Source organism: Poecilia latipinna, unplaced genomic scaffold, assembly GCF_001443285.1.
Source record: "Poecilia latipinna isolate Pla-1442-1.1 unplaced genomic scaffold, P_latipinna-1.0 Scaffold2278, whole genome shotgun sequence".
In the NCBI taxonomy this organism is placed as follows: domain Eukaryota; kingdom Metazoa; phylum Chordata; class Actinopteri; order Cyprinodontiformes; family Poeciliidae; genus Poecilia; species Poecilia latipinna.
The window spans coordinates 26,527-42,154 of record NW_015114894.1 but is presented as its reverse complement, the minus strand read 5'-3'; the positions used below and the strand labels follow the sequence as shown (position 1 = coordinate 42,154).

The 15,628-nt window shown below is 39.1% G+C and overlaps 1 protein-coding gene and 1 long non-coding RNA gene across 4 annotated transcripts in view; one reads left to right on the top strand and one right to left on the bottom strand.

The window, feature by feature from the left end:
• cacna1ea (calcium channel, voltage-dependent, R type, alpha 1E subunit a) overlaps positions 1 to 15,628 on the top strand; it is a 94,994-nt gene that overhangs the window by 52,856 nt on the left and 26,510 nt on the right. For all 3 annotated transcript variants that reach the window (XM_015018468.1, XM_015018469.1, XM_015018470.1), the window contains exons 5-19: positions 5,603 to 5,706; positions 6,913 to 7,071; positions 7,832 to 8,022; positions 8,401 to 8,504; positions 8,863 to 8,978; positions 9,201 to 9,254; positions 11,822 to 11,914; positions 12,085 to 12,294; positions 12,379 to 12,491; positions 12,603 to 12,715; positions 13,259 to 13,390; positions 13,780 to 13,849; positions 13,965 to 14,082; positions 14,487 to 14,554; positions 14,694 to 14,785. In XM_015018468.1, the coding sequence (XP_014873954.1) occupies positions 5,603 to 5,706; positions 6,913 to 7,071; positions 7,832 to 8,022; positions 8,401 to 8,504; positions 8,863 to 8,978; positions 9,201 to 9,254; positions 11,822 to 11,914; positions 12,085 to 12,294; positions 12,379 to 12,491; positions 12,603 to 12,715; positions 13,259 to 13,390; positions 13,780 to 13,849; positions 13,965 to 14,082; positions 14,487 to 14,554; positions 14,694 to 14,785 (1,737 nt within the window). The remainder of the gene's footprint in view (positions 1 to 5,602; positions 5,707 to 6,912; positions 7,072 to 7,831; positions 8,023 to 8,400; positions 8,505 to 8,862; positions 8,979 to 9,200; positions 9,255 to 11,821; positions 11,915 to 12,084; positions 12,295 to 12,378; positions 12,492 to 12,602; positions 12,716 to 13,258; positions 13,391 to 13,779; positions 13,850 to 13,964; positions 14,083 to 14,486; positions 14,555 to 14,693; positions 14,786 to 15,628) is intronic.
• Positions 3,966 to 11,618, bottom strand: LOC106937115 (uncharacterized). The gene is made up of 3 exons (XR_001422314.1): positions 11,517 to 11,618; positions 10,900 to 10,908; positions 3,966 to 3,976 (listed from the first exon to the last, which is right to left on the bottom strand). It is a non-coding gene; the product is annotated as an uncharacterized LOC106937115 (long non-coding RNA).

Sequence of the window (15,628 nt, the reverse complement as noted above, 5' to 3'; positions counted from 1 at the left end):
CACATATACATGTGGGTTACATTTCATTACCGTACTTGGTTTGACATTACCAATTGGTGTGGACTCATAATTCGTGACTTGGCCTAAAAAGATGCACTACATATGACATATTTGACCATTAATGTCCTTTAGTTGCTCTGAAGAAATACATTTAGCAAACGAAAATAGGTTAGCATCAACACAAATTCAGTATGGCAGTGTAATCCAAAATGAATGCCCAGCTTATCCTGTTTGTGTCCAATTTAGTTTTCAGTGTTCTTGTTCCCAATATGCTTTTGTTTAAGAAGCTGATTCTGTTGCATGCATTGTTTAGGTTTTAGTGTACTGGTTTACTAAAATAAAAGTAAACCAGAAGAGAACAGTTGTGCAATATGCATAACATTTAATTTTTCCATCCACTTTTGTTTATTCTTAAAAAATAATAATACTAATTTTTGGGGTAATTTTCTTACCCAAATCACTTATTTTATTTTGAGAAACAAGTTTGTACAAAGTCATATGACTTCGTTTTGCACTAGTAATTATTATTTGTTTTACATTATTATGTTTTGGGGTTAAAGCTGCAGTGCAACATCAGTCCTCTTTCCGTGCTCCTTTTGCTCTCAGTTGTTCCAAGATACTCTTCATCTTTCTGAAGAAATCCTTCTAAATAACATAATATGATAAAAAAAAATTAGCTGCTCTAAAAGGAACTGAAAGCCAGTTAGATTTTTACTGTTTATTAGTGAAATTATATTTATTTCCAAAACATGCTTTTGTTTATTACCTAGAGATACTTGCGGTGCTAACAATGTAAGATGAGTGGGTAAATTTGTTCCAATGATCAGGTGTGCTCCTATTAATAAATGTTGTGTGGCTGGACGGTGACATAAGTCACAACGTTGTCAGTATCGGGCTCTGACGGCTGTCACGGCAGATTTGTCAGGCGGTGTGAAGCTGTCGCCTCAGCAGGGTTTACCATCAGTACTCACTTATCATGGCTGACACCTCAAAGCAGGGCATCGTCTGTTTGACAGCTCCCTCTGAATAAAAGTGACTTTATTAGCTTGTGAAAAACCTGTTGGAGATGTTGAATATGAGATCAATTAAAGTGACCGCTACCTGGTCGGTCGGTCCGACCCTCAGAAGTGGATCCCAACTCTGACTCTTTCACATGCTTCTGTACGTACGTTAAGAAAACTCCCAGGTACTTGACACTCATTATTCACCAATTATCCTAAATTATCAGTGCTTTATACTCCTGTCCACATTTTGTTCTTTCAAATGAGGGATAAGAGTTTCTAATCCAATTTTATTTTATTCGTACCATTCATAAATGGTGCGATCTCTGTTTGTTGTAACCCGATAGTGGCTTTTTGTGCACTGCATCCATAAAGCATATTTCACCAAATATATGTAGGTTCAAATGCGTTCAACATTTGAACAACATGCCCTGCAGAGGGAGGAAATTTGTGCAGATTTCTTTGTTTGCTGTTCTCCCTTTCACTCAAACAGCAGATAGAAACATGCAAACTGTTAAGACTTTTACCGCTTTTGCAAAAACCAGACAGAGATTACTTCATCCCATAGGTTGCCTCTTTGATTAACACAATAAACATTTCATAGCCAGACTAGTCAGCTACTCGAATGTCAAATAAAAATATGTTTAATTGCACTGCTCTGATCTATATCTTTTTCTACTTGATTTTTCCTGTTTCCTGTTTTGTATTTGATTAAAAATAATGTCTGTTCACACTTATACAACATGCCCAATAAAGCTGATTCTGAATAAAAAAAAAAAGATTTCAGACATTTTTTAGCAGACCTCATCTCAGCATCTGTACTTTATGTAAAAGTATGTATTGGCTGAATATCTGATGATTTCTGAAAGGAGTATCACATTTTACCAGGAAATAAGATAATTAACTCTCTTTTTTTAACTTTATAGAGATTTGTGATAACATTAAGACATGAGATTCTACTGTTTCCCACCAAAACACTTAAAATAATCGGTTCAGTTTAAGGTGTGAAAAAGTTTAGTGCCGTAAAGAGACTCGAGACAACACTTTACTTGGCAAGACAGAAAATGGATAAGTAGGAGTAAATTATGACATTTTTACCTGACATAAACACAACCTTAAAATAAAAACAACTCTACAAAATGTTTTAAAAGACGACATGCTTGAGTTTACAAAACTTTGGTGTTTAAAAGCAAAAAGCTGTTTGAGCAAAATTATTTCTGAAAGAGGATATTTACTCATAAGAAATCTGTTATGCTGAAATAAACTCAAAATGCATAAAATAGAAACTACAGCAACATCATAGACTAATTTGACTGGTTTATTTGTCTATTGGTTCCTTCATGCTCACCTGAAACAGTGTTCTCATTAGGTTCCTGTTAAGTGACATTATCCCTCCTTGCTGCGTGACATTTTAGATGCCTCTATGGTGTCTTCACTGGCCTTTTCAGCCTGACAGCAAATTCTTTTGTCTGGCCTTCCTTTAGCAGAGCTCAGTAATGCTCTATATTGTTTATATGCGCCTTAAGAGGAAAATGTAATTGAATTTTGTTGGCGTGTTGAATTACTAGCTCATGACACTATTATTTATCTGTGGCACCCTTCATGCTTGGACTGTAACGTCAGGATGTTGAATACGAGCAAAATAGCGTTTGGTATTATCAGATGTTTCATATTGATTGACCAAACAAAGCTACTGTAAAATAATAAATGAACATCTTTTTACGAGGCAGAGGGAAGACGACAGGGAGGAAATAAATGGTCGTCCAAACTGGTTACTTGTGCCAAATCAGCCATATGTCGTGCTTCCCCCGGCAGATTAAAATCTGCCAGATTCTGTGGCCAACCTTCACCTTCCCCGTCTCCGACAGAGAGGAGGTGCCACGGTCCAGACGGGCCGAGTGTCTCATATTTGCCGTAGTAGCGAGTGAGAGAGCAGCCCTTTGCAGAGTGTTTCAGCTTGTGTTTATGTATTCTTGACTCCTCATGGAGATGATACGTAATTTTTTTCATCAAATCTGTCAAGTTTGTGTTCTGTTTTCTCAGAGGCTCTTTTAAAGTCTTACACAGAAATTCAACGTAGCAACTTAAAGAGGGAAAAATAGAGACCCAGATAGTTTATCTGTCTGTGTTCTGGTGCTTTGATTGGATTGTTTATGCTGCTAAGATATAAAGTTAGGTTAGCTTATATTAGTTTGCTGTTTTATTCTCATTTTAGGCACGAAGCCTAGCTAAGTTTTATTTAAGTTTAACTTTGTGCTTTATTTTGAAAAGTTATTCTAATTGTTGTCTACTAATTCCTACCTCAAAACAATGCTGTCATTTTTTTAGAAGTTTAAAAGGAAAAAAAATATATATATATACATATTTCACTTTTTGACACTTTGACACAATGCAACCGCTTACTTTAATGTATTACATGCTAGAGTAACACAAAGTAAGGTTATTTGTGAAGTGGAAGGAAGTAATTTATGTTTTTATTGTTTCCAAATAAAAAAAATCCAAATAGTTTTCCCGGCAGAAATGATTTGATGACCCTTTAAATAATCCACTGAGGTTGTTTTTAGAAGTGGCCTATTATGTGAACAGAGTCAACCTGGGTGTAATTCAGTAGAAATACATGGTGATCAATCAATCAATCAATCAAATTTTATTTGTATAGCACATTTCAGCAGCAAGGCATTTCAAAGTGCTTTACATAATTAAAATAAAAACAGCAGGTGACATTGATTAAACAGTGAGAAAGAGAAATACATTTTGAAAAAGATTTTAAAAAAATGATGTTTGAATGTGTGATGATGTTTAAATAAAACAGTAAAACAAGTGAAAAATTAAATACCAGAGTTTTCACGTGGCAGCACGTGAAAACTCTTTGTCTTTGTTTTTGAGTAAAACAAAGACAAAAGCTGAACAATTTGATGTGACGAAAAGACGAGGAAGAGAGAGAGACCGCAGGTGTGAAACTCGTGAAGATGTTTCTATTTCTGCGTGTGCATCGACGACGATGAGCTATTTTAATCTTTTTCTCATCTTCTCTCGTTCTTCTCTCCTTCCCCTTTAATTCTTCTAATTAAAACAGATGACGTTCTTAGTCTGCTAGAACTAAAGATGAGACTAATTCTCACTGCCATATCCTAGAAGTGTAATTGGTTTTATGGTGCTTTGTTATATCAATAAATGTGAAATCTCTGTAGGGAAAATTAGTGTGCATAAGGAGGGCACTTAAGCACTGTTGTGTACATAAATCCTGGATAATAATCATTTTGTACAATCTATTGATCAGTTATCTTCAATTACCAGCCTGTTTACAATGTAGCTTGGATACCGTGGTGAATGCAAATAGGACAATTGTACTATTATGACTGTGCATTTACCCAGGTAACATCCGCTCATCTGCATCAGCGGCTTAATGTTGCTCTGCTATAACTATTGAACTAACATTTGACAGAAACAAGCTACTTTCTCAGTTTTGAGAATGGCATGTAGTGCCAAGTTCAAACTCTGCAAGTGGAATCTGAAAAAGTTAATTTCCTAAACGAAACTTGGCAAGAAAAGTAAGAAAATGTCTGCTTACTGGATTTTCCTACTTCGTTCCATTAGCATGCTTGTTTATTTCCCTTTATCCAGTCCCACGTGTAATAAAAATGCATTTCTGGGTCTAGCAGTAAAGCTGAGTTTCTATATTGTTCTCATGAAAAACATGACAAATCTTCTCTGAAAATGCCAAACAGTTTGTAGTGCAGGCATTTTAGCGCTTTCGCTTAGTCAGCAAACTGATTTGTACCAAATGATATTAGGAAAACACACCATAGCCGATACTATTTCTGCATTTATCTTTGTTTATCACTATGTATGTAAGCTCAAGTGCAAAATGGGGGAAAAAGTCACAGAGAAAGTATAATTGGTAAGGGGTTTGACAAAAAAAAAAGTGAAGAAAGGGAGAAATAACCAGAGGGAGGTTAAGGGATGAAAAGCAACATCAGAGAAATTGCCGAAAACAGAGACAGGAGGCCAGACTAATGAGGGAGCAGGGGCTCAGATCACCAGACAATGTTTTCTTTACCCATCACTCTGAGAGCTAAAGGCCACAGAGGTGCATCTGAAGAGCAGGACAGACAACACAGGATCAACAAAGCAAAAATATAACTTTGGATGGACTTTCGGTTTGCATGGCAGATAAAAAAAAAAAATCCTATATTTGTGTTTGTCCAGAAACATGGTGCCTCTCCAGCTTAGGGGTATCCTGCCCACCCATGATGGAGCTATTCTTTGTTCTCCTCCTAAACAGCAGTTGTCACAGCCATCCTCCCACACACAAGAACACAGGCAAAAGGCACCTCCTTCCTTCACTCCCCCCCCCCAAAAAAAAAAAAAAAAAAAAAAAAAAAAAAACACTTGTTTTCTGCGGTCTTGGCTTCGCTGCAGAACCTCACATCATCTCCTCCGATATCTAAGCACTGCAGCCGTCCTCCAACAATATGTGTGTTTACATGCAAGTCTGTAGCTCCACACAGCTTATAAAGCATAAAAATTGTGGCATTCATGTGACAATCCTGTTGTGTGTGTGTGTGTGTGTGCGTGCGTGCGTGTGTGTGTGTGTTTAGGATTCTGGCTGCAGCAGGGGCTCATATGAACATCTCAGTGGATCTGAGGACGCTGAGAGCTGTGAGAGTACTGCGACCCCTCAAACTGGTCTCAGGCATACCGAGTGAGTGTCGTGGATTTTTCAGTATTTGGTCAATATTTTTTCCTTTTTAATTTATTGTGTTGAATACATCAACTTTTTTAACAAAAAAGTAATTGTAGACTAAAAAAATATATCCTCATGCATCTATTTTTATCAGGGTTTGAAAGTTGTTTTGTTTCAGTTTTTGTTGTATCAGTTTGCTTTTTGACATATTTGAGTCACATTTTCATACATAAACTAAAAACATAAATTATGGGAAATTTACCATTTAGCTTCCCTACGCCTACCATCACCACAGCATGCCGCTGCCACCACCATGCTTCACTGTGTGGATGGTGTATTTCAGGTGGTGTCCAGTGTTTTGTGTATTGGCCAGATCTCCCGGCCCTTTATGTCAGGCTAAGTGAAGGAAATGTCTTGGCAGCTTTTCCAGTTTTCTGAAATGATTTCCAGTTTTAGATGATGGATTGAACAGATGTTGAAAACTGCAGATTTTGTTTTATTTTAAACTTTTCCACAACTTTATTCCTGACCTGTTTGATTTGCTCTGTTGTTTCCATAATCACACACAGATGAAATTTAAGCCAGCTGCTTGCACTTCATCTGATGTAGGGATATCAGAATACAGGTCAAGCAAGTCAACTTAATATTTTTATTGAAGTTAAATATTAAAAAAATGTCAGCTTTTCACATCACCATGATGAACCACATTCTGTTGGTCTACATAACATAAAATCCCAATGAGATTCGTTGAAGTTTTTGCAACGTGACAGCATATGTATGGATACTTTTGCGAGGCATGCTTAAGTAAATGCAATAATGTTGTTTTTTTATATATATATATATTTGAGCTTTGTTCCCTGTATTTTGTCTGTTTGTAAAGTGCACTTATCTTCTGTTTCTTGAATTCTTCGCACCAGCAATCCGTTTAAACATAGTAAGATGATTGTACTGAAAACTAAATGTTGAACAGACTTTTATTTTAATATGGTCAAAGAATGAATAGATTGTATGAACGCTAACGAATAGGATTAATAAAATAACTACCCGTGTACAAAAACACTTCATACAATCATAAAATATTAGTTTTTATTTTCAAATCTACATTTCAGATTAACATTCTCCTCAAAGAGCAAACCAAAGATTTTCCATCTAATCCTTAGTTTCTGCATCTGCTCTTAGGTTGCAGCCTTTACTCAGTCGGTTAATGTTCGCTTTTATCTCCAGGTCTGCAGATTGTCCTGAAGTCCATAATGAAGGCCATGGTGCCTCTTCTTCAGATCGGTCTGCTGCTGTTCTTTGCCATCCTCATGTTCGCAATCATCGGCCTGGAGTTTTACAGCGGAAAACTGCACAAGACCTGCACACCACAGCCAGGAATACTGGGTACACTGGACACATGCTGGTTTATTTGATATTGAACAGATCAGGTGTGTGGATTCTCCACCGTGCTGCAAAGATGGTAGGAGATGTTTGTGTCAATAAGCTGTATCTGGTTTTCTCAGATAGACAAGTGTATGACCCAGCCTTGCTATTAGGATGAAACAAATATATTGAAGGAAATTTAAAGTTTTGCACATAAAGAGATAAAAGTGCTGAACTGTTTCCATCTTCAAGCCTAGTCTCAGATCTTAAAAGAAGACCTGAGCTCCATCTGTAGCTGCTTTTTGTGTTATTATTCAAGCATCTCTGGCTGTGCAGGTTGGAGCAACTCGATAGGCAGCTTCTCACAACCAGAAAAGCAGAAGCACACATAGCGTGTAAGGCTGCACCTGGAGACTTCATCGAGCCAAAACGGCTTTTACAAACAAAACGAACTACGCAGCTCAGCACAATGAGTTATTGTTCAGTTCATAGCTGTTATTAACCTCCAAGCTGCCCCCAATTTCACTTGAGCTGGATGGACAGCTACAAAACAAAACCAAAAAAAATAGACTGAAGTGAATATTTTCTGTCACTGAATTGTCAGACATTGGATATCCGTGCTTGTAACGTAAAGCCTCTTTCATATAACGTGCTATAGTTTAAAGGCGTGAGATGTGAGACGTTTTTATTTTCTTTACAAAAGTTGTCAGTTTACTGCATGGCATCATTTACGGCACAAGAAGATAACTCTTCAGCATCTGACTTTGTCCTTTCTGCTCAGAAAACGAGACAGTGGACTCGTCTGAGTACGACTTCCCGTGTGGCGTGCGTCAGTGTCCGGCCAAGTACGCCTGCTCAGAGACCTGGATTGGACCTAATGACGGCATCACCCAGTTTGACAACATCCTGTTTGCAGTCCTCACTGTCTTCCAGTGCATCACCATGGAGGGATGGACCACTGTGCTCTACAATGTAAGGTCACATGTCTGCCTCTCATGATGCTGTTCTGGTCAGCTTCAAATTCTTTGAGGATTCTTACGAGGTGGATCCACGAAATCCGACTCACAGGGAAGTAAAGGCTTTACCACGTGGATGGACCCTGCATCTTTATCAGTCTCTAATAATCTGATGCTAATAGATTTTACGACTGTTTCAGAATGAACTACTTACAAATTAACTAAATAAAAAAAAGAAACCTATTTGTTTTCAGTTTTTGCACTCAGAGGAAAGAAAAATGTCTGCACACATCTCCCTGCCATCACTTAAGATGCATGTTCAATAGCTACTAGCTACGTACCTTTGGGATTGTTTTGTACTTGATGGAGTTTTGATCTTATTTTGACATTTCAGACCAATGATGCCTTGGGTCCCACCTGGAACTGGCTGTACTTCATCCCCCTCATCATCATCGGCTCCTTCTTCGTCCTGAACCTGGTGCTGGGAGTCCTCTCTGGGTAGGTCCTGCTTCACACCGATGAATCAGAGAAATTAAATGAGTGCCTTCACTTCTATGACTTCTGTTGTGCTTATTCCTTAATCAGTAGCCAGAAGTCAGACCGCAAGACAGAACCACCCAGTTTGGAGAAAACATAACAACTTTTAGATTTTAAAAAGAAAAATTTAAAGAGCAATAGACAACCCTTTTGCTTTTATGGCCTCCTTTAACTTTCTTCCCGTCCTGCATTTGGTTGAGCAGTAAGAGGGGCTTATTGTACAGAACAAAACAACAACAGAGGGTTTATTTGTTTCAAGGCTGCAAAGGTTTCTTTCCATCAACAATCATTGTTTTGTGATTTGGTTTGGTTATTTCAGAGAATTTGCCAAAGAGAGGGAGAGAGTGGAAAATCGCAGGGCTTTCATGAAGCTAAGACGCCAGCAGCAGATTGAAAGAGAGCTGAACGGCTACCGCGCTTGGATTGACCGAGCTGGTGGGTCTAGTCCAAGTTACGGAAATGCTTATTCTCAACAACAATGGGAACATTAATAAATATTTTTTTATGATTGATTTTGTCCTCTGTACACTACTTTGTGCGGCATGTCAACTTTTTGTTTTGCTGCATCCGAGCTAGAGATGCGATTAGAAATGATGGGAGGCCGTCTCTGTCAGACAAGATTCTCACGTCTGATTCAGTATTTTATTTTCTGTCCAGAGGAAGTTATGCTTGCAGAGGAGAACAGGAATCCAGGACCCTCTGCACTTGATGGTGAGTTAGCAGGGATGCGCACAATAAATCTTGAGATCCACTTTCAGTTATATCCCCACAAGATTTAATTCAAATGGCTTCTCATGCATCAGTTGTTAATCATAGGCTGGTTTGCATTCTTGGAAATCAAAGTATAGCTTAAGATTTAGGGGTGGAGGTTAGGCGATTCCTTTCTGTTGTGCAGATTGAAAAATCAAGTGAGATTTGAAGCTGGAGTGAATAATTTGATCATAAATGCTGTCTTGTCATTCCATTTCCATCAACCATCCATACTTTCAGTCATCTCTGAAAACAGCTTGCTGAAACTAAGAGGAGTCACTAAATTTTTTATTTTTTTTTTATCTGACAAAGTGAATCAACTAATGACTTTTACAGCCTTCAAACGTGTTTTGAGCTGTGCACATGATATTTCTTTTTGTGTCTAACCACAAAGGCTCGCAGAGCAGGAAGCGTCAACAACTATTCCATTTAAAAAGATACGTTATTGAGCAAATTACAGCCCAGCCAGCATGCCTAGGTGGGCCCCATGTGGGGGATAGGAGGGCTGACATATGGGTCCCATATGGGTTTGTCCGCGGGTTCCACGATGGCCCCACATGGGTTTGCCCATGTGGGGCCACAGCCCACATGGGCCCTACATGGGCCCTATATGGGCCCTATATGGTGGTGGCCCACATGGGTTTGTCCATATATCAGCCCTCCTTTCCCCCACATGGGGCCCACCTAGGCATGCTGGCTGGGAGGATCTTCCTTGATCCTGTCTCTGTTGTGTTTTTTGCTTCTTTGCGAATGTCTTACAACAAATTGTCACACATGTGCATAATCTGATGTTTTAAATTGCCAATTTGTGACCCTGCACTGCAATACAAGATTGATGCAAATTTAGCCTCCCAGTACAGGCATAGTTGATCCCGATGAAAACTTTATTTTTAATTACTACGGACAAATTGAACTGTTCTAAAAAATAACAGTACACGGTACTCGTCTTTAAATAACCACTTTTTCTGCAATCTTTTGCAAAGACAACATCCATCCAGTTCCAGAGATAGTGACATAAATCCTGTTTTTATTACTCTGCACTAACAAATTTCTTTTGCTTATTCTTTCATTAGACAAATATTTATTTTAATATGGGAAACCTGCAAAACCCTTAAGTTTTAGCTCTACACATGCATAAATCCCTGGTTTAATCTATCAATCAGCAGATGGATAACTCACTCTCTGACCCTCTTAACTCTACAGTAATCTTTTTTATTTATGGGACCTGAAGGGATTTATCACATATTGACTGACTGGCATCTCCCAAAGCCCTTCGGGAGCAGAGTAGAAGTTACTTCAGGCGTCGACTGCACTTTGCAGCAAAAACTTCACAGCCAATTTTCCCGCAGGCACACCGAAATCCACTGTAGCTGCTACAAAGACCTCTATCTGTGCAACCCGTTCACTCTGACACTGTAAAGTAAAAAAAGAAAAACCCTGAAGTTTAAATCTGTTGTGCGCATTGAAAGTGTCTTCAGTGGCGACGGAAATAAATGTGGATGCTCTGATAGCTTTGATTATAAAGAAAGGTGGCACTTTGCTGTTGCCTTAGCAACCGCTGGTCTGAAAAGGCAGCAGCCTGGATGTGTGTTTGTGTTGACAGGACTGAATCTTCCTGCCCTTAGCAAACACCGCTATGTGGGGAAACGGCAGCAGGATTTTTGCGTATGTTTGTGTTTGATCAGCGGCCTATTAAAAAGACCTCGAGCAAATATTGACTGCAAGTAGATCCAGAGGTAGCAGGAAGGTGTCAGTCGGGATTTGATAAGATGAGAGGTAATTGTATGCACATTTGTCAGTAAGGAGCTTTAGCGTTTGTGTCCTGCTTGGTTTGCCACTATGTAAACACTGCCTAAACAGAGAAAAGGCATACACAGTTAAGTTATCTGGAACCACTGCTTTCCTCCTGACAGATATTTTAAGATTTCGCTGAAAGGAAGGTGATTAGCCCATTGCTTTAAAATTAGTTGATCATCTTTGTCTCATTTAGCAGCAACATTAATGAACTACATATTCCCATTAGCTTGCTGGGCTCTAGGCCATTTTTATTTGCTTTGTTGTTTTACATTCATTCAGTGATCAGATTTCTTGCCTTGTTCAGACATTGTTGCATGTTTTACACATGGAGGTGGGCAGAGGCGCAAAAAGTGGGTATGCAGCGTATGCAACGCATAGGGGCGCAGCACCAGAGGGGGCGCCAAAACCCCGTCTTGAGGGGGCGACGCACCGATTATGTTTTCCTATACGCTTCAGCACGCCTCACGCTCCTTCACCTCTCGTACATAACGAGGTAAATGTAGCGATTTTTACACTTCACGTATCGTCGCCACCTGAGTAATGTGTAGTTGCGCCACTGGAGGTGGGCTCACAAAAGACAGTTTTGTTGCAATGGATTTAAGAAATAAACTGAACAAATATTCCTCACAACCAGGAGCTCAAAATGATTTAACCTTTAAGCTTGTGTTTCACCTACAATATGTTGGTTTAAACGTTGAACAGCCCGCCACTGGACCCTTTTATGTCTTTAGTGTTGAAGCGAGCAACCACCATAAAGAGGAGAGGCATGGATGTGCATCAGGGCCAGTCAGGGGAGGAACATTATGGAGATATCACTTCTGTGGGTGAGTGGATATAATCTGAAATATTTGCACTTCAACTGGAAGTTAAACTCCACTCCACTTGAACTTTGCAGCGGTTTAAAATGGATTTGTCACTGTTGTTAGCGCCATGCTGTGTAAGTGCTGCCAGACCGCAGCTTTTCTCTGCATCTTCCCACTGTCCCTCCTGTAAGGCATGCCCATGGCCCGAGCCAGCGTTCGGAGTGCAAAGCGAGGTCCAACGGCCTATTTTCGACGTAAAGAGCGTCTCCTGCGGATTTCCATTCGCCGCGTGGTGAAGACGCACACTTTCTACTGGACAGTTCTCGGCCTTGTGGCTCTCAACACGCTGTGTGTCGCCATTGTGCACCACAACCAGCCCTTCTGGCTGTCCAATTTTCTTTGTAAGTTCAGCAAGACTACACAATGTGAGGAAAATGTCTACTAGCAACACTGGAAGTAGTTAACTTGTGTTTGTGTTTTCAAAGACTATGCAGAGTTCCTGTTCCTCGCTCTGTTCCTGACAGAGATGTTCCTGAAGATGTACAGCTTGGGACCGCGTCTCTACTTTCATTCCTCGTTCAACTGCTTTGACTGCAGCGTTAGTGCCTCGTTTTCCTTTTTCATTTGTAGTTCACACAGTTAAGATGCTGTGGTTTAAATAAGAACATACATTTTTAATAAATCTGTTCACATCTTTTGCATACTGCAGGTAATCATTGGCAGTATCTTTGAGGTGCTGTGGGGATTCTTCAGACCAGGAACGTCATTTGGTATCAGTGTCCTCCGCGCTCTCCGCCTGCTTAGGATCTTCAAAATCACCAAGTTAGTCATCAGCTCTTTTGACTTTTTTCCCATTTATAGGCTTCCTTCACACTAGTCAAGGGACATTAAAATCAGTACAAACTTGAGTTGCATTTGCAAGACTTTGAAGAGGTTGTCTGGGGTTTATTAAGAGCTGTTTAAATTTGTATCAAGACTGACTCTACTCCAATCTCATCATGCACACTCATTGTTCCAACTAACACAATTTATACCAGCATTTTTTTTTTTATTAATGATGATCAAAGTTGTGGAGTGACTTTATATGTTTACCTCTAGAGTGTGTTGCCATGTATTTTTTTTTTTTGCATGCATGCATTAGTTGTGGTAATAAATTAATTCAATTAAAATTAAAATCGATGCTTCTTGTAAACAACAAAAAAGGCTTTAAGAAGTTTTTCTCCATGTATAGAGTTGTGCAGTGACAATTTTGATTATATTTAGTCAGTACATTTAATTTCAATGTCTTTCTGCTGCACAAAGCTTGAATCAGAAATGCTGTGTTTTTAGATTTTAACAGAAATTTGATATTTGGTTACTGTCAAGGTATTGGGCGTCTCTGAGAAACCTGGTTGTGTCTCTGATGAACTCCATGAAGTCCATCATCTCCCTGATCTTCCTTCTCTTTCTCTTCATTGTTGTCTTCGCACTCCTTGGCATGCAGCTTTTTGGTGGCAGGTAACTTCACAGTCCCCTTCATTGAGCTTAGAGCTCCACTTATTTGGAATACTTCTGTGAAATATCAGAAAATATGTTAAATTGCCAAAGAGGTAATTATCCATGGCTGCGTAGATTCAGAGGAAGGTTAACGTATTGAAATTGGAAATTTTGTTTTCACTACACCAACTCACCGAGTGAAGATATGAGACCTCTGTAGCCCACATGTTTTGCTCCTTGTTTTACCCGGAGTTGTTTCTCTCTGGCTGACACGTTCATAAAATTTGCAGAAATAGACCAGTGTGTTCTTGTGATAAACTTTCCTCAGTAGGAAGAAGAGAAAATGCTTTCTAAATGAACTAATTAAGACGTATCCTGACAGCACAGGGCATATCTTGTCTTTTCTACAGGTTCATCTTTGAAGACTACACACCAACAAACTTTGACACCTTTCCTGCAGCCATTATGACTGTGTTTCAGGTCTGAAAGCAAAAGTGACAAATTACTACTGACAGTAAAATCTGCAGCTGAGCTCATAAGAGTTCAGGATGGTTGTACAGATGTTCTATCGTTTTGTGTGGGCATGTTTGTACAGATCCTGACTGGAGAGGACTGGAATGAGGTCATGTATAACGGTATTCGCTCCCAAGGAGGAGTGAAGTCGGGGATGTGGTCCTCCATCTATTTTATAGTTCTTACTCTTTTCGGAAACTGTATCCACTTTTTGCAATTTGCAGTCAATTTTGTTGCCATCTTTACGTGTAATTTTTCACTCACCGTGAGGATTTATTACTCTGCCTCGCTGAAGCGTTTGTATCTCTTCAGCTTCGGCACATTTTGCCACGTTACATCACATTATTTTATCGGGGGTTTATGTGCATAAACTGGTGCATAGTTGTGAAGAAAAAGAATAAAAAATATTTTGTTACACATAAAAAGGTGGAACTTGGGAAAAGTGTAGCTTGAATTTGCATTCAGTTCCCAATGAGTCAGCTCTCTGACGAACTTTGTTTCTGTGCAATTGCAGCTCCAACCTCAATTTCAACGTTTTTTTTCCAGTTTTGTTTTAATAAACAGTAGCTGATGGGTTGAGCCTCCTTAACATATGTGTGACCAGATACTCTTCTGAATGTCTTCTTGGCCATTGCTGTGGATAACCTGGCCAATGCACAAGAACTTACCAAGGTAATACAACTAAACAGAACATACCTAATCTGATGTGTTTTCTGTCATTCTTCAGCCCCATCTCTTCGATTCTGATCAATTACTGGAACACTCATGTGGTCGAGTTGCTCAGGTGTCTTTTATTATTTATTTTGATCAGGATGAAGAAGAAGCAGAGGCAGCTTTCAACCAGAAGCATGCTCTGCAGAAAGCAAAGGAGGTCGGACCGCTTTCCTCCTTCATGTCTTCAGAGTAAGTTATGTGTGCAACTTTTTTCTGCTTGACCTCCTCCATATTCCTTTATCTCTCTCTCTCTCTCTCTCTCTCTCTCTCTCTCTCTCTCTCTCTCCTTTCCCTCATTTGGGAATGTGTGCCAAGGACTCAGCTATCTAGTTTTGAGTTTCTGTCGCCATTAAAATATGGTTTGTCAATTGTTTTGTTTTGAATTACTGAAGAAATATGCTTTGCTGAACAGGCAAAACATCCATGAATAAAGATTAAGAGTTTTTGGCTGTTTTTTTCCTCTGGGTTGTTGTGTGAAAACGGCATAATGGACTGACCACTGTGTTTTTATTTAGTACTGCTAATGAGCCAGTTTACAGAGCTGGATAAACATGTGGATAATTTGATTGGTCTAGTAACATGACTTTGTCTTTTCTACTTGCAGAATAGATTTTGTTTTTCAGTATCTAATTGCACTTTGCCTTGTCATACATCCTGGAAGTGCATGTGCATGAACAGGAGTGGAAAACTCTGTATGCACGCTGTGAAACAAGGAGCTGTTTTTTTTTTTTGTTGTTTTTTTTTGCATGGGCATGTGGAAGAGCTTGCACAGAGTTTATCAACATGACCCACCGAGCTCCAACTAAACTTGATCCCTGGGATAGTTACTGTTTTAGTCCCTCTTTACTACAAGAATTTGCTAAAGTGCTCAAATCCTTTCATTTTCTATATTTTGTTATGTTACAATCCAAAACCTCAAGGTTTTCAAAATATTTTGCAAAAAAAAAAAAAAAAAAAAAAAAAAAAAAAATTTGAAAAGCATGGGGGGCAAAAAGGGGGTTAATTTGGTTTTAAATAAAAAATTTGGGGAAA